This window comes from Carassius auratus, chromosome 38, assembly GCF_003368295.1.
Source record: "Carassius auratus strain Wakin chromosome 38, ASM336829v1, whole genome shotgun sequence".
NCBI classification, from domain to species: Eukaryota; Metazoa; Chordata; class Actinopteri; order Cypriniformes; family Cyprinidae; genus Carassius; species Carassius auratus.
Window position 1 is genome coordinate 11,032,153 of NC_039280.1, and position 18,944 is coordinate 11,051,096.

Genomic DNA, 18,944 nt, shown 5'->3' on the forward strand with positions numbered 1-18,944 from the left:
AGGACACCTTAAATTAAAAAGTGTTACCGGTTTTTGCATATAATTGCTTGAATTCTCTTAAAGTGTTTTGTATGTATGTGTGTATGTATATATATATATATATATATATATATATATATATATATATATATATATATATATATATATATATATATATATACATATTTTTATGTATTTATTTATTTATTTATTTATTTATTTATTACACATTTAATTTATGGTTATAAAACATGGTAACACATGACACTAAAATATTACAATAAACATTAATTCAGCAACATAAGATGTAACAAAATCATAATGTACAAAAGAAAAAGCAAAGAAGGAAATTTGTTATTTAAATGAAAAGGCATGCATTTTCATTGTAAATTACAAAATCAATTCCAAAAATTTTCAAGTTACATTAAAGTTTTTACCAAATATAGTAAGGGAACCATGGATTCTCATTTTACGTTTGCACTGCAGTTTAATGGACTTGTTCTGTTGTGACAACTTGCCCCATGATCTGTACCTTTTTTTACTTAGTAACTTGTAGCCTTCTAATAGACTTAATAATATAAAAAGTGTAACAATCTGCCAACTTTATAAACCCACAACATATTATTATATACAATCACATTTTACATTTATTTTGCTTCTAACTTCTAACACTTTCATTTTCTGTGTCTTTTACAGAAGTTCTGAGAGAAGAACCAGGATGAAAGTAAAGAGGACTTGCTGTAGAGTCATCACCTGTCAGCACTGCGCAAAAAGACTTTCTGTTACATCTCTCTCTCTCTCTCTCTCTCTCTCTCTCTCTATCTCTCTCTCTCTCTATCTCTCTCTCAACAGATGGGCCGTTAGTTTGCCTGTTACCACGGTTTTCCAGCATGTGAGAGAGGATGCTGTGCCAAACCCCTGCTGGCAAACATTTTACTGGCCAAACTCTTTCTCTCTCACTCTCTCTAGCAATCCATCGTTCTCACTTCTTTTTCCTCACTTGTTCACTCTCTCTTCCCTGTCAGTCAAAATACCTGCAGCAGGTATTATGTCATAATTATTATATCCACATTTCAAAGGTGCCACAGCACTGAGAACAAAAGTAATGAAAAGAAGAAACATACAGTGAGATCGAACACAGCTAAAGCAATCACACACACTTTCAACCTTTGCCAAATCTAATGGAAATGTCACTCATTTCTTATTTACACTGAGGCTGAGAGCTTTGCTTCCCAAGTTGAATTAATATTTCTCTGTGTTGAAATTGTTGCAGTGGCATGAAACACAAACTAAATAAAAAAAGATTTAATGATTGGTGGGGAAAAAAGTTTATATATATATTTTTTTACAGTATGTATCAAGGAATTATTTTGGATTAATCTCTACAAAAAGTTTAGAGGTTGTCACCTATATTTAAGTGCATCTTTTTCTATTGTCTCTGACAAACTAACTACACATTTCACTACTAACATGGCCAACTTAATAATAATCATAATAATAATAAATAATAATAATTTATCTTTGTGTGCATTTTTTTATCACAGTAATTTTTTTTCTGTTTTTTTTTTTTTCTGTGAGAAAGCAAAATAAATGTAGAAATGTAGATATTATATGACGGAGTTGACTTATAATAGTTGTGACAATAGTATACACACAAATACAGGTAGTATTGTGGTACTGGGTGATAATGTTATTTTTTAATATTATATAATATTATTTTATAATTATATATTTCCTATATAACTTTTGTTGTTGTTAGTCATTAAATGTGATTAATTTCAGTGCAACTGTCTGTTGCTACATGTAAGTGAAGCATGTTTTCCCCCTCCTCTCAAGTACCAACATACAAGTAATGAACAGATAATGGTTTTATTTTTGAAAGCTTTACAAATGGAATTATATTTTCTCTCCGTATAGATGTGGGTGGCCTTATTGCAAACCACATAATACACCAATCTAGCAAATGTACGTTTCTGTTTTTGAACCATTTTGTCTTGTAACAAAAGTCGAGATGAAATTATAAATTTCGAAATAAAATCACATTTTTAACTCTTTATTTTAAGGATGTTCCATACAGTATGACATTTAATTGCATTGGCTTTCCTCACATTTGATCCTCTCTGCTATTAGTAGAGTTGGAGGGCAGAGCGCAATGCTCTTACGCGTGATTTGGTGTCAGTGCAGTTCTCATGCGCTCAGGAGTTAGAGACGCAGCACCAGACGAAAAACAGCCGAATTTACATCCGAAGACTACCACCGCTCTTCAATTATTGTCTTGAGTGCTAATGAGGTTTTTAACGCAGCATCCAAACTTGGTAATGAAATAGTGCCGTTTTGTGACACTGATTTTGCGCAACTGTTTCCCTCGATCTGGTGCCAGATTTTCTGGGGAATAAAATATGATTCTCGACGTGCCCTGTTCCTGTGAAATGATTTGGATTGCGTCTTGCATTTTTGGAGGAATTCAGCACTGAACGCAGTACGACGTTTTCTGGACAACTTTGGTGCCAGTGGACACGGGCAGTCGCGAAAGTCTTTTACTGCCTCGAGATTGTTGGCTCTAAGCAGGATGGACCTCATCGGGCTCTACTTGTTCCAGCTGGCAGTTTTTGGTGAGTTTTCCTCCGATTAATTCTGCTGATTTGAGGGGAACGGAGGATGAGCTCAGTTGCAGCTGTTGCAGATGTGAAGGGAATGATGAATCCCTTCTTTGCCTGCAGACGCACGAATCAATGTCGCTGCGTTTTAACTTCAACTTGTTTCTTTTGCGATTGCAATGCGATTTTAAGTTATTCTAGCCGAAAGATGCAGTGTTTCGGCTGTTGGGACATTACTATTCTCTCTGGTTTATTTTCAGTATACGCTAGATTGTCGGTGCGCAATTAAGTGTCATTATCATGTTTGACACACCAAATGAGACGCATCAGACGACCCGATAATGCGATTTATTTTATCTGTCTCTTGTATTTAATGCGCTAGCTCACGGCACATTACCTCCATCATTAAAGCACCCGCCTGACACCCTGTCCGTCAAGCAGTGCGCGTCATTGTGGATCTCGCGCGGTCCGCAGGTAGAGCGCAGGACGCATCCTACTGCAGCTATGCAAATGCCTTTAAAGAATTATGAAGCAGCATCCTGAGACTGTGGAGTCATGAGCACTTGTCAAAAGCGTTTGCGACGGATACCTCCTAACTAGACCCCCATGCCGCTGGCTCCTGTCGTCCTGTCGTTCCATTTGTGTATTCCACTGAGACTTAGTTTTGTCAAACAGTCTCAAGAGAAGCGCTTGTGCATTGGGCAACAGGCTGAAAGCAGAGGTTTTGAGGCAAGCCTTCTTGGCATGCCATGGTGGAGAACAACTAAAACAAAAAAACAATTCAGATTGATGATGACAGTCCTGTTTTTCCCTCTTAGATTGTATGATGTTTAACAGCCTCACTGAAGCATTACTGCTCGAGTCGTGCTTCATTTAGTGCTTTTAGATTTAAATTTCCACATTGAATATGGAACAGAAATGGGTTACATTTATGAGATAAATCTGAATGTCACGATGTTTTTAAATATATACTCACACAAATTTAAAAAGGAACAAAGGGAAAGTGGGATGTGTGGGGGAAGTTATCGTCATTAGAAGCATCTTGTCATTATATTTTCAAGTGGATTTTGACTACAACTTCCACCTAAAAGGTAGTTATCTTTGATAATTATCCGAAGTAATGCAGATCATTTACTTTGAACAGAAAACTGTCATCATCCGGCATCCCAGTTTGCAACAGCATGCATATGTCACTTTTCAGTGGAACATATAAATAGTTATTATCAAAATGTCAGAGCTTTCTTTTACATACAACAAAGACACAAATTGTCTGTAAAGTTCAGATGCATTTTTGCTTGATTTACTAAAACTGGGTTTTGTTGACATGGGCTTTTCCTTGCACAGTATCTGAAGATTTGTATCACTAGCCAAAACATGTGTTACCCTTACATAATGAAGTGCTAAGCTGTTTTAAGGTGTTATCTAGCCTAGGGCACCAAATGAAACCAATACTGCCACTGGTGCAACATTAAATATAAAAAATGTGCATAATACTGTCAAGAAAGCAATAGGCTACAACAGGTTCATAATAGGATTGTAAGCAAAAATCAAGAGCCACAAGTGGGACAGGATTAAAAACAGGAGTAAAACCAGAACAGACATTCAATCACAGGTTAGTCTTGAAAATAAGAGCATACTGTCAGTGTAAGATATATACTCTCTCTCTTTCTGACACATACTGGTTTTCCACTGAGGTTCACAAGCAGAGGACGAAAGACATATAGCCACCAGCTAGACAGCCAGAGGCACATGTTATACAGTCATTGATGGAGAGTGACACTTTTTCACTGATTTTCACAAGTTTGTTTTGGTGGTGGTTGAGAAATTCCATTGACTTCGGTCCAATGATATTTTCTGTATCCTAACCCAAAACTAACCTTCACACAAACCTTTTTGCATTTTCATTGAGACAAATTCACCAGGTTTAAGCTGTTTAGGTGATTTCAGGTTTAACTTTCCTTGTGGGGACATTTTATTCTTAGCACTTTGAAGTCAAGTTCATTTAGTCTCTTATAGAAACACAATACACTGCAGACAGCAAATATTTTTGGGTCAATCTATGAAGCGTTCTCTCCTGCAGGGGAGATACAAGCAATGTGAGCGATGATTGGTTTGTCTCCTTCTGTGTCACACTTCACTTTGACAGCCATCACGGTTCCAGTCCAAGGAGAAATGTTAATGGGCTTTGTCAACTGTTTTGTTGCAGTGTAATAATTTAGAGAAACTTTGCTCCCAAGTCTGCAACATAATCATGTCAAATGTGGGAATAAAATATGATTAAGTTATGAATGAATAAAGATGAGAAGAATAAGTAGCATATAATTCCGCTACATTACTTCATACTTTCTGAAGTGTTCATTCTATCACTTTAGTGTGTAGTTATGAGTCTTTGAGCAAATCCAAAATTACCCTTTCTCAAGGTGTTAATACAAGTGCTAATTTCCAACAGTTAACAATAGTGTAAGACTCATGTATGCGAGGCAAATGAATTCCAACTTTCCTAGACTAATGCTCATTTAGCCCTTTTAAGCTCTTAGGGGATTGAATAAATTTGTTAGCCGCACATTTAGTAACCTTGAATTGTGGCAGATTACATTATGCAGTGCTGTTCATTGCACCATGCTGGGATATGAATACATTCTGGCACGGCTGCTGTTTCTCACATGCATTCATGTGAATGGCCCCTTCCCTCTCCTACTGGCCTGTCCAGGTTCTCTGTCTTCACCCTGCTAATTATCCTCTGCATACATCTCTTAGTCTATTCGTTCGGCATGATTTTTGGGGTGACTTTTTAATTAGCTGTCCCTGTGAGTGAATATTGACTGGGATTGACTTGATTCAGCAGGGGACAAGTAGGCGGTATAGATGAGTATTAATGTGCAGTGAGCAGACAGGGCTGTTATGTGTCTCAATAAAGGACTCATCGCACCGAATTTGGTCTAAAGGTGGAATCTTTGACTGAAATCTTATATAATAGCATGAGTAATAATGAAAAATTTACATTTTGTCATGATTTTACTCACTCCTGTTTCATTACACATTCATAAGACTTCCGTTCATCACAAATGAAGATATTTTTTACTGAAACATTAGAGATTTCCATCTCTTCTTTAAAGTTTTACTTGCCCCAAACTTTAATGCTTTTAAAAGTTCAAAAGAAAATTGAGCTGTCATCTTTGATCACTTTATATGATGAGCAGATTTAATTTGGCAACACTGTAAAAAAGTTATTATTCATACATAATTGATAAGTTCACACATATACTGTAGAGCACATCAAATATGACTTGTAAAAACAAACAAATAACAAACTCTTGAGCTTCTGTTTACCGTCTATTTGATGAGCTCTATGTGAGTTGATCAATATTTTTATATGTGAACAAAAACCTAAATTAAATTAGTTCATTGTTTAAAATTATGTCTCTTCAGAGAGATATGATTCATATGGATTACTTTTATAATATTTTTATGAACTTTCTGAATTGTCAAAGTTTGAGTGTATGTACTTTCAATGGAGGCGGAAAAATATCTCAGGTTTCATAAAAAATATATATCTTTACCAGCTACCCTGACTTATTAATGTTTAATAAAACCATCTCATTTAAAAAAAAAAAAAAAAAAAAAAAACAGAGATCAATCCCTAAATCCTACCCTCAGTAGAGCATAAGCAGATCATATGAAAATGTATTAATGATAATGAGATCAAGCAAAAACATGCCAATTTGCCACCGATTCACCAAAACATTAAATAGAGTGAATTGCAATGAAACTGTGTTGGTAGAATTATTAACTTGTGCAGTAAACTCTCACCTATTTGGAGGAGCTACTAAATATTACATTCAAAGTCAAAGTCTGCTTTATTGTAAATTCTTCCACTTGTACAGCACATACATACAGAGAATGGAAACTGCGTTACTTTCAGTCCCTTGGTGCATACAGATAACACTTACAGTTGAGCATAAAAATAGATCAAGATTACATATAAAATACAACTATACAAATAAGGGCATGTATAAAATATAAAAAAATAAAAAGTTAAAGCAGCACAAAGCACATGGCAGATAGAGTGCAAACCAGTGAAGTAAACAAAATACAAAGATTGTAGTGCAAAAGAGCTTATTCAGTCTGATTAAAGCTCAGAAAGCAGTTCTTTATTTAAACTGACTGAAGAGGTAGTTGAATGAGGACATTCACTGACATTTAAGTTATTCTTAGATCTGTGTATGAGATCTGAGGATATTGCAGTACAATTTTTCATTATAACTGTTTAAAGGGGTCATACTGTATGATGTGATTTAAATGTCTCCTTTCTCTTTGGAGTTTTACAATCTCTCGGTGCATAAATAAGATCTATGAAGTTGCAAAGACTAAAGTGTAAAATCCAAAGAGATATAAAAGTTGAGTCAACCACACCCCCTAAAATGGTTCGTTCTAACACGACTCCACATCTCTATGTCAGTATGTGGGAAGATTTGCATAACGCTGCCCAGATAATCAAGCAAAGAAAGAAGATGTACATTTTATTCTCACCGCCGCCATGTTCTATAGATGCTGTGTGTTTGGTTGTGAAAAGAGAAACTACTTAGTTTGGCCTTCCAAAAGAGGACGACATCTGCTTCATCAATGTTGCACTGTAAATTTCTGGATTGGCTTTCACCCTGGACAACCCCCAGCCCAGAGTCGTTACATGTGGTTGCCACAAACCCAATGGATGCTTCTTCGTAGAATCTGCTGGCCGCACCGTTCTCAAACGTTGTGTGTGACAAAGTGCTGGAAAGTGAAACTACTTTGGTTTTGCCTTCCAAAAGAAAACACGACTAGAAATTATATTTATATCACATTTATAATGGGTTTTAATGTTTATGTCTCATCGCTCCGGCCGGACAGGGCATCATAATATGTTAAGGGGCGTAACATTTACATCACACGCTTGAGGTGTTCGGCCGATCACAACACACTGGATAGCTGGCCAATCACAGCACACCTCACTTTTCAGACCGATGAGTTTGTAAAGCTTTTGAAAAAATCTACGCGTTTCAGAAGGCGGGGCATAGAGGAGAAACAATAATGTATAATATGTGGAATATAATGTGCTTTTCTAACCTTAAACACATTTCATTACACCAAATGAACAAAATAATGTTTTTTTTTTTTTGCAGCATCATATGACCCCTTTAATTATAGCTTTTCAGTCCTGCCTTTTATTGGCAGTAGTGTTGTTTTGCTGAGCAGCTCTATTTTTTTCCTAACAGACTCAAAATCATATCCGTCAATAATGTATGCTAGGGTTAATTCAAGTTATGAATTCATTCAATTCTCCAACACAACGATTCTCCATACCAAAGTGGAGACTCTGCTCATCTGCATGTTTATTTATTTATTTTTTCAAATGAAAACATAAACACTAGTTTCTGCAGGTTTGATGAAGGTGAATTTAAGACCTTTTTAAGAGAAAATAAAGACAAGTCAAGGAACACAGTTAAAGGAACCCAATACATCAATATGCTCTCTTAATGTTAATGTCTAGGGAACACAATGAGTTGTATTAACCGCACTTAAAAGTTTGAAAATACAAATTCCAACAGCTTTTTATTACAATATGTAAATAACTTTTATGTGCCTTCAGATAGCCCTGCAAAAAGTTCTTTATCTGTATTTTTGATTTTGTCTTGTTTTCCAGTGAAGCAAAATAACATAAGATATGTCTTGTTTATGGTCAAAATTGATCAAAATGAAGTGAGTTTTTGCTAGAAACAAGAACAAAAAGCTGACAATTTCCATGCGCATCTCCAGAAAATGTGTATTGAAGGATATTTGTTTTGGAAAACAAAATACAAGGTGCTCCTTTTTGCAGTGCATAAAACTTTTATTGACTTTGTTGATTTAAAGGAACACTCCACCGTTTTTTGAAATAGGGCTTATTCACATTATTTCCTACATTTAGATAGGTGGGCAAATGCATTTTTGTGTCAGTGCATGCATTGTTTTAGTTTGACTGGGTCGGCGTTAGCTTAGCTTAGCACAATGAATGGAATCCTTTGTTGCCAGCTAGCATGGCCTGAGTAAAAGTGATCAAAAAAATAAAAAAAAACCACCTAATTACTTCTTGTGGCCTGCGTATTCACAACGAGTACAAATAGCGATCCAGATTAACACTAGGCGATTTCCTAGGCAGATATTGACTTGGGACTATATTATGGGGAAGCACAGAAGAAAGCACTGCTACTTCGGCGCAGAGATATCACGCAACACATGAAAACATCAACTCTATGTGAATACAGGTATAATATGGGTCGATCTATACATGCGTCATGATTAAAATAATCACTTACTCTGTGGACAGCTGTCCATTTGGTCCATTCGGCGTGGGGCGTTTTTTCCAGTTCACTTTGTCACACCGGAAAAAAAAATCGAGTACTGCAGAATGGATCAGCGCCGTGAAATCCTCTGTAGATGTGACACAACTTCGGGCACGCTCATCTTGATCTGACGTGTTAAGCCTGGTCATCAATGGCAAAAACATGTCCCACTCTCTACAGCAAAGACACTCTATTTCCGTCGGCATAGATTGGCATATTCCCCCACATTCACACCACCAGTTCATGTTGGCTCTCATCCTCACGTCCTCAGGCTGTTGAGCGATCGCAACTAATACACGCGCATATAAATTTCACTCGCGGCTGGCTTGACGGTGTTTTTCTGAAGTGCGGCTGGCTTGACCGCAGTCTCCTACTGTCGTTCTATTTCCAAAGCACGCAGCTCGTCTTCTGTAAACTCTGGTTCAAACAGGTATGGTTCTGGTTATTGACTGTCTGAGAAGTCACCCTCTTCGTCTCTCTCAAAATCAGCCATGTTCATCGCCATTCGTGTACTGTAAGGAAAATAGCCAGGCTGCTACTATTCACGCCGGTATGTTGACGGAAGTCGTGGGATTTCATGTGTTGCGTGATATCTCTGCGCCGAAGTAGCAGTGCTTCGCCTAAGCAGCAGTGCTTCGCCTGTGCTTCCCCATAATATAGTCCCAAGCCAATATCTGCCTAGGAAATCGCCTAGTGTTAATCTGGATCGCTATTTGTACTCGTTGTGAATACGCAGTCCACAAGAAGTAATTAGGTGTTTTTTTTTTATTTTTTTGATCACTTTTACTCAGGCCATGCTAGCTGGCAACAAAGGATTCCATTCATTGTGCTAAGCTAAGCTAACGCCGACCCAGTCAAACTAAAACAATGCATGCACTGACACAAAAATGCATTTGCCCACCTATCTAAATGTAGGAAATAATGTGAATAAGCCCTATTTCAAAAATCGGTGGAGTGTTCCTTTAAGGATTCCTAGTATGATTTAAGATCTTTTAAGGCCTTAAATTGTGGATGGGGATGAATTAAGACATTTTAAGACCCCAGAAACCCTGTGAGCAGCATAAAATAATGCAAGTATGCTACAGATTCAAATAAGATAAAGAACCTTCATACTCTAAGAGAAAATGAACATGTTGTCCCTCCTCATTCACCTGTGCATGAATATGAACTGAGGCATATACCAGATCTCTACTCAGAATGACACATTTCTGCCATCAAATCACCCAGTCGTAATGTGGTGTTATACTGTATCCAGCACACCTGGCGTTATGTATAGACCTATATGTGTGAGGTCAGGTCTGAAATACATGCTCTCTGTGCGAGTTCATTTAGAGTCAGTCATCCATTCAGTCGGCATGTTGCACAGGATCCAATCCCCCCCATCATCTGGAGAGAGCAGAGAAGAAAAGAGAAGAAATTGAGACCTTTTTTGGATTTAGATAAAGGAAAGCACACACACACACACACACACACACACACACACACACACACACACACACACACACACACAATCTTGGAGCAGGCAAAGAGGACTGAAGCACAGGAGGAGGTGACAGAGCCGCTCATTATGTTAACAGCCTATCATTCTGCCGTCTTTTGTAAAGGCACGATTAAACTGCCAGGACAATTACCAGAGCCTCAATAAAAGAATCTGGCATTTTTACGACTTCCATGCGGCATACCGACAGGCAGAATGGGAAAGGCCGGAGATTGTCTGGAGTGATTTTATCTCAGCATGGTTCTGAAGAACGCTACCACCCCTTGCTCAAAAGCAGAGACTTCTTGTTAGTGCTACGGAGGCTGGTCGTGAATAAGGGGGAATTGAGGCTGAGCCACAGTCACATGAATACAAATGAACAGGGATCAGACTCTTGTCGAGTCCATGTGCCGCAACCACAAGCATACAGATCAACAATGCAGGGTCTGATGGTCTCTGCCTGGGAGTGGATATAAAGTGATGTGTGAACTGAGGCACGTTTTGTTCTGTTTACTGTAGCCTTTCTGTCCCTTCTGTCTGTGAGAGACTTTTGTTCATGAAGAACAAAACACTCAAGCTTGGAGAATGTGTGAACCTCAACCCCTGCAGAGCCGACATGTGTTCGAGTTCGGGGTCCAAAATTATGGAGCCCCATACATGACACGCAGGAAAAAATATAAGGCTAAGTCGTGTGCACTATTTACTAATTCGTTCCCTCAGTGTACTAAAACCAGCACATGATTACTATAGCGTTCCCTCAATTTACTATTGCGTTCACTCGATTTATAAATGGTGCGCACGATTTAGCAAATCGAGCAAACGCAATGGTAAATCGAGGGAACACAATAGTAGTCATGTGCACATTTTAGTAAATTTAGGGAACAAATTAGTAAATCGTGCGCACAATTTATTTATTTTTTCTTGAATGTCATGTGCGAGGCTCTGTACAAAATTAACTTTCTGCAATGGCTAGTGAAAAGAGAAAATATTTATATATAATATATAATATAATATTTATTTTATTTTTTTGGCAACCATTAAACTGCATTTAAAATAATTCTTTTACAAAATATATTTTATAAAATATAATTTTCTTCTGTAAAACTGTAAACAATGTAATTTTCTGTTTATTGCGCTGCTTTTTAAAGTGTTATTTTTAAAGATGTACCAGATGGCACCATAATCTGTAAAAATAATATATTAAAGAATTAATAATGTCCTACATGAAAAAAATATTTGTTTAAAAATACTGATCAAACTGATTATTAGTCTATATTCATTGACCAAGGTAATGCAAACAGTACAGGTCATTTTCTCACTTACAGCATCAATACAAACTTACTGTCTCTAACTCTTAAAAAAAAAAAAAGATTTTTTGGTGTAATGCAAGGAATATTTTGCATCATGAATGTCTGAAAAAAAAAAATCCTACAGTGCTGAATCCTTCACTGAGATATAAGCTGTTTAAAGACAAAGGCAGATGTGTCAGATTGACAGATAAATTGTCACTTACATCAGCAATTCTAAAATTATCATTCATGCAGTTCTTTTTAAACCATGTAATGCAGCTTTTTCCAATAAAGTTGCCGACCAACTCTGTTTGCTCACTAAATCTATTTTTACTTGTATTTGTTGTGTGGCGAGCATTAAATTTAGACCCTTTGTGTACGGATCAACTGCAATGATGTGGCGCATGTGAATTCTCACAGTACAGACAATAAAACATTGCCTGCAGTATGGCATAAACATTATCTCTGCCAGTTCTAATGAAACCTGCATGAATCCTTTATAGCAACAGTGTGACTAAACCTCATTCACATGCATTAAAGCCACTTATTGCAAGTAAACTCAAAGACAAAAGGGGCATCACCTCTGGTGTAACATGACTAATTCTTTCTTGTAACCTATATGGTGTACTGCCAGCTGACACTATGTTTGTTACAGTCAAAGGCTAAAGTCAGCAGGCTTGGCATGGCATCAGTTATAATTAGGTTTTGGCCACATTAGATATGCCTCACATAGTTCTGCCTTTGATCCCTTCATGTTCATTTGGGAGCTGATGGAAATGACCGATAGGTCAAATCAGGACAACAAGTGGCAGAAGCTGCGGGCAGTTCAGCTAAATACACTGTTGATTGGTTCTTAATGAGTGGTTCACCAAAACGCACTGAGCTGATTGGCCTGTAATTAGCAGACTGACAAAATGCACCATGCTGATTGGCTCGTAATGAGGACAAAATATGGTGAAAGATTATAAACCAGTCATTAACAGTGCATGTGTCTATTGAGAACAAGGACTGTGAAAATGGTTTATAAATTAAACAGAGAGCACAGTTTTGTATACTTTGACAAGAAGGCAAGCTATCAGCCTATTTTGTATGATTGCATAATAGATGCATTTTCTGAAAAAAAAAAAAAAAAAAAAAAAACTCTTGAAGCTTCTAATATGCACGTTTAGCTTTGAATACAATTCACAAAGAACTCTCAAAAAGAATTCTGATATCTTTTGATTTATTATTTATAAAAGATAAGGCAATATTTGACTAACAAGACATCGCAGAATACAGCAGTAGAAGATAAAATAGACAGCGAGAGAATGTAAACTTTCTAAAGGGGTCATTAAATATATTTATTTATTTTATCATTCAATTGTTCTCCTGACATCCATTAGTAATTTCTTTTTGTAAAGGTTTGCACCAAATTTGGTAATTTTAAATCCTCTCACTGAATTTTAATAGGTTTAGTTTTGCTGTTGTAATACAGTAGCTGTACCTTTGAGAGTTCTAAGGGAATTCCTACTATTGATTTCTATATTCTTTAATGACAGCCACAGAACATAAAGTTGAACATAAAATTCGATGTATTAGGAGCAGAACAACGCAAATCTTCTTCTTCTGGAATTTAAGCATAATGGTTTTATTCATTAATTACCTTAACAAGGTGAACTAAAAACCTATATTGTTTATCTGTTGTGCTGATGGACTGTCATATGTCAATTTAATCATCTATATGATGTCACAAATGTGCAATGTGTCACTTTTATAGACATAAATTGTCCTTTTGGACCAACGAGTCAAGTCAATGTTATTTGTACTGCTCTATTCACAATATGCATAGTTTTAAGGCAGCTTTATAAAAAATCATGATCTTAAATGTTTATACATTATAATATCCTACATTATTTGCAGGCTCTGTGTAATACTTGACTCTGATTGGTCAGTAGTGACATTCCTAGGTAGGTTATCACTTGATAACAACCAGTAAAAACTAATAACACAGGCTCATCCAGGTTATATCTCGGTTACGTATGGTAACCCTTGTTCCCTGTAGGAGGGAACGGAGACGTCATGTAGACCAATCTACTTCGAGTGTAAAATAAACGAGCCAATGCACATTGGCATGCAATTATTGCATCCAGCTGCTGGTGATCTGCAGCGTGAGTATAATAAGGCAGCAGGTGCAATCCATACCAGGTTTTCACTGAGGAGCCAAGCCGGTGACCCTGTGGGTCAGCAGTGGTACAGTGGTTCCCTTTCAGTCGATCACTCTCAACATCACGTCGTTGACCAACGAATTGGGATCCCTACCAAAGTGCCATGGGTGCTGCCCCTTCCAGTGCCCTGTGTGAGCCACCTGCGCCCCTATTAGTTGTAGGCCGGGGCTCGGAACAAGTAGTTCCACTCAATATTATCAAAGCATTACCTCACTGGGTGAAATTGGATAACACTGGGAGAACTTACCCATTCTGCTTGGAACAGGAATGCTGCGGAAGCCCCATTCTTTTTGAAGGAGTTTTCGGAAGCAAATACACATATAGCATCCATTTAGGTGTATATTGAGAAATTTGAGGTGATTAAAACCCTCTTGGGAAGGCAGATGTCTGCCGGGGAAACATGGGCTCTTATGGTGCATTCACACTTTGCAATCACAAATGCAAAGACGCGAATAAACATCCTGCGGCGCGATTTGCACGAATGAGGCGTTGCGAATGATGCAGCGTGAATTGAGTGTTTCGGGCATTTTGACGAGTTGAAAAATCTGAACTATGGTGAAAATTTACGCCACATTAACCAATCAGGAGCTTACTCTAGTAGTGATGTGATTATGACAAGCTGAGGCAAAATCTGAAACAACAATGGAGTAATTGTATTTTATGTTTAACTACAAAAGAGCCATCAGAGCCAGTGGCAAATGTCAGAAGGACTAGTCGAGTCGAGACTGCTCTCGTCTGTAACATGAGCCCAGCCCGCAAATTTACAAATATCTGTCAGCAAGGCAGCACGAGCCAGCACCAAAGAGGATGCAACACTTTTAGTTGAATGAGCTCGCAACCTGAACGGGCAGGGCACACTCTCTGCCTGATAAGCCAGGGTTATGGCATCCACAGTCCAGTGGGCCATCCTCTGCTTAGAGATGGCATTCCCCTGTTAGACTCCATAACAGACAAAGAGCTGGTCTGAGCTCCTGAAGCTTTGTGTCCGCTTTACGTAGCATCTCAATGCTGGACAGGACAGAGCAAAGCCAGGGCTGGGTCTGCCTCCTCCAGGGGCAGTGCTTGCAGGTTCACCACTTGGTCTTTGGGGTGTAGTGGGAACTTTGAGCATGTAGCTGGGCTGGGGCCTCATGATTTGCTGGGAGTCAGTCGGCCCTAACTCTATGCACAAATCATAGACCGAAAATCCATGCAGGTACCCTACCCTCCTGATGGAGCGCAGTGCAAGTAGGAGTAGAGTTTTCAATTAAAGAAACTTAAGCTCAACTGAATGTAAAGGCTCCAATGGGCCCTGCTGTAGTGATTTTAGCACTAGAGTTAGGTCCCAAGAGGGTATAGAAAGTGGCTGGGAAAGATTTAAACACCTTGCCCCTCTAAGCAAACTGATGACGAGGTCATGCTTGTCTAACGACTTCCCATTCATGGGGTCACGGTACGCAGCCATAGCGGCAACCTGGACTTTGACGGTGTAGGGAGACAGCCTTCGCTCCAGCCCTTGCTGCAGAAAGGAAAGCAAGACCGCAAACAGCCATCTCCGGGGGTCTTCTCAGCAAGAAGAACCCCACTTGACGAACAGGTTCCACTTCAAGGTGTAAGTGTGTCTCATAGACGGTGCTTTTGCTGAAGAGATGGTGTTCACTACCTGCTGGGGTAGGTCACCTAGAACCTTTGCGTCCCATCCAGGGACCAGACATTGAGTTTCTAAAGGTCTGGACGCGGGTGCCAAACGGTGCCCCATCTCTCAGTCAGTAGATCCTTCCTCAGAGGAATGGGCCAAGGAGGGGCTGTTGCGAGAAGCACTAGTTAGGGGAATCAGGTCTGAGTGGGCCAATATGGTACCACTGGCAAGAGAAGGTTTCAGAACAAATGGCAGTGAGAGGTCTCTGGAGAAGCAAACAGGTCTACCTGAGCAACTCTGAACCATCTCCAAATCAGCTGGACCATCAGGGGATGGAGTCTCCATTCTCCCAGGAGCATTGCTTGAGACAGCTCTTCAGCTGAATGGTCGAGCAGGCCCGGAATGTGAACAAGATGTGACCTCAGAACCTTCCGACTCCAAAGGAGAAGGTGGCGGGTGATTAGCGACATGCGACGGGAGTGCAGACCACCTAGTCAGTTGATGCATAAAATGGTAGCTGTGTTGTCCATTCAGACCAGCATGTGCTTGCCTCGTAAAGCAACCTTTGAGACGGTTCAAGGTAAAGCCCACTGCTAACAATTCTATGCAATTGATGTGCCAATGCAGCTGTGGGTCCGTCCAAACCCCTGAGACTGCATGCCCGTTTTACGTGGTCCCCCAGTTGGTGGCGGAGCCATCCGTGTGAACCAAAGCATGCATGGAGATCTGCTCTAGGGGCACCCCTGCCTGGAGGAACACAAGATCTGATTACGGGATGAGGGTTTGGTAACAGGCCGGTATAACCAAGCACACCTGATAAGTTCTGAAAAAGTTTCAGTTGGACCACTGTCCTGCCCTTGAATGTTTTCAAGCAGGATAACAACGACCGCGCATGTTCCTCTGTGAGGCGTTTGACCGAATCCAACACCATACCGAGAAAAGAGATCCTCTGCGTCAGGGAGAGTTTGCTCTTTTCCCCGTTTCTATCGTGTCCTTCACCAGTAGGACTGCGATCTCTACCAGAAAACAGGGGCATCGGATGCTTTCACTGTAGGGAAGTGGATACCGCTGAACTTGGGGGGATGTCGGGCGAACTGAATCGCAGGCTAATGGTCCACATAGGCCAGCGAGATGGGCTGGGTAGCACTGACCAGACCCTTAGGCCGAAGAGGGCCGTGAGTGTGGGGTGCAAGGCTCACCTGGTTCCACAGGTTGGCAGAGGGTGCGTGAATAGGGCCTTCATGACGCTCTCAAACTCCCCGCTGTTGCCATCTGGCGAAGAAGGAGGATGAGTGGGGTCTGGTGCTGGGCCGGCTGCAACTCTCTGTGCGCTCCTGAGACACTGAAAAAGAGAAAACTGCTCTCTCGTTGAGATTTCCAGATTCTCCATCCGGCAACTGCTCTCTCGTTGAGATTTCCAGATTCTCGATCCGGTCCTCTTCTAGGGGAGGGAGAGGTGCCTACACGATCCCCCAGAAAGCAGCTACCTCTCTCTGAGTCGCCCGTTCCAGGGCCTCTTGCTCTTCTGCTCACCACCAGGTTTGACGGGGGCCAGAACGGGTGGGACGGCCTGCCTATGCCCAGCTCTATGGCGCCACTTGCTGGAAGCTGCTGCAGATGCGGCGCGGGTGCATGGGCAGATGCAGGGGGCGGCCATCGGCGATGAGCAGGCTGGAGTACTGTAGCCGGCGGATGGGTGGAGGCAGACTGCCTCAGTCTGATCCCATGCAGCCGAGAACTCTCTCTCTCTCTCTCTCTCTCTCACAGCCTCACACATGTGCACTCAACTGTTGGTTTGTTTGCAATTACAAGGCAATTCACTCCCCTGATTTCTCAATCTCATTCTGACTGCCTTGTTTTATTTTACTCAATAAAACTAATTTTTAGCTTGTCTTTGTGGGGGCTACTGTATAGAATTGTATAGGTTTGTAGGTAAAGTGATTTTGTTGCTCCTATCTGGATTCCTTTCGGTTTTAACTTCTTGAGTAAAAGTACAGAAATAAATGGTCTCATTATTGATAAGGTAGGCTAATCTGTTTTTAAAATGACTGATGTTATGCACAGTTGCTACAGTTTGATGACCGTAACTGAAGGGTACAAAGTGGTTTAATTAAGTCTATGTGGTCTTTGCTGAAGGCAATACATTTGTGCATAAATAGTGGGATCTAAAATTCTGGGGGCACAATGAACATTTGGGATTCAAAATGTAACTATAACCTTGAAGTAAATAGAAAGGATATTGAAGATTTTAAACCAAAGAAACATTATGATGGATTTGGATAATTCTGAAATCACATTGGATACCATGGTCATGATATTTTACACAAAATGTATGGAGTCCATTAAAGAGAAAGAGGGACATATTGATACTCAGATAATCTAATTTGTTACGAGAAAAACAAAACAACTTGTGGTCTCAGATTTTAAATGCACATTCTCTACACGTAAATGCAAAAAACATAAAAAAAATCATAATTTTAAATTAATTAAACATGACAATGAATACAAAAGGTTGCATAGGGAGTGTTGTGGTGATCAAATGGTCATCAGTGTTAGCGGCTGGAGAGATGGACAGTTATTAAGCAGCATTTATTGATCCCCGTCTCCTCAACATGCTCCCGGGATTACCCACTGTCCTCCTCGAGGGCTATCAATGTTCATTAGTCAGTGTGATGCAGAGTGATGTTCCTGTTGTTCTGGAGTTTTGGAGAGATAGATAAAGCATTTGGAGGTGAGAGTATTGATAACATCACAGCATGTGGGCGGCAGCATTTGATTTCAGCCTAAGTTGTGTCCACTCAACAGATGGCCAACAGTAGAGGTGCTGCCACATTCCCAGCACACAGTGGTTAAAACATAAATGGTCTCCCTGGACTGCTGTATGTGTGTATGGTAAGATTAAAAAAAAAAAAATGTTTTTGAAAGTTTCTTTACTCTCTCCAATTAAATATTTTGCATTTATTTTACTTAAAATACAGAGTAAAATGAGAAATCAGTGAATTAATTACAAATAAAAAGAACTGGTTTAATATATTTCAAACTATAATTTATTCTAGTGATGAACAACTGAGATAGTGAATTGGTGGGTTTTTGTTACATGTGAGCCAAAATCATCACCAAAGACTTAAACTAATTCAGTCTGTGTACAATGAATTTATTTAACACACAAGTTTCTCAATTCTCAACTTTTCCACAATATTCTAATTTATTGAGATGCATCTGTATACTATTGGGCTGTTGAATGCTTGATTTTGATTTGCTGTCAAATGTTTTTTGTCAGGAATATGGACCTGTATGGTTGTGTTTTCTCTCCCCATGTGCTCCGTGACTCAGTTTCTCCTGTGCTTGATTGTGTTAATGTCATCCAGGTGTGTCTTAATTACCCTCGTTACCCCAGGCTGTCCTTGTTGGGTCTACTAAT

General features: G+C 39.4%; 1 protein-coding gene across 1 annotated transcript in view; it reads left to right on the forward strand.

The window, feature by feature from the left end:
* The first annotated feature begins 2,092 nt into the window (after positions 1-2,092).
* Positions 2,093-18,944, forward strand: part of LOC113057053 (GDNF family receptor alpha-4) — a 99,922-nt gene continuing 83,070 nt past the window's right edge. The window contains exon 1 of the mRNA XM_026224074.1: positions 2,093-2,591. Within this exon, the coding sequence (XP_026079859.1) occupies positions 2,549-2,591 (43 nt within the window). The 5' untranslated portion in view covers positions 2,093-2,548. The remainder of the gene's footprint in view (positions 2,592-18,944) is intronic.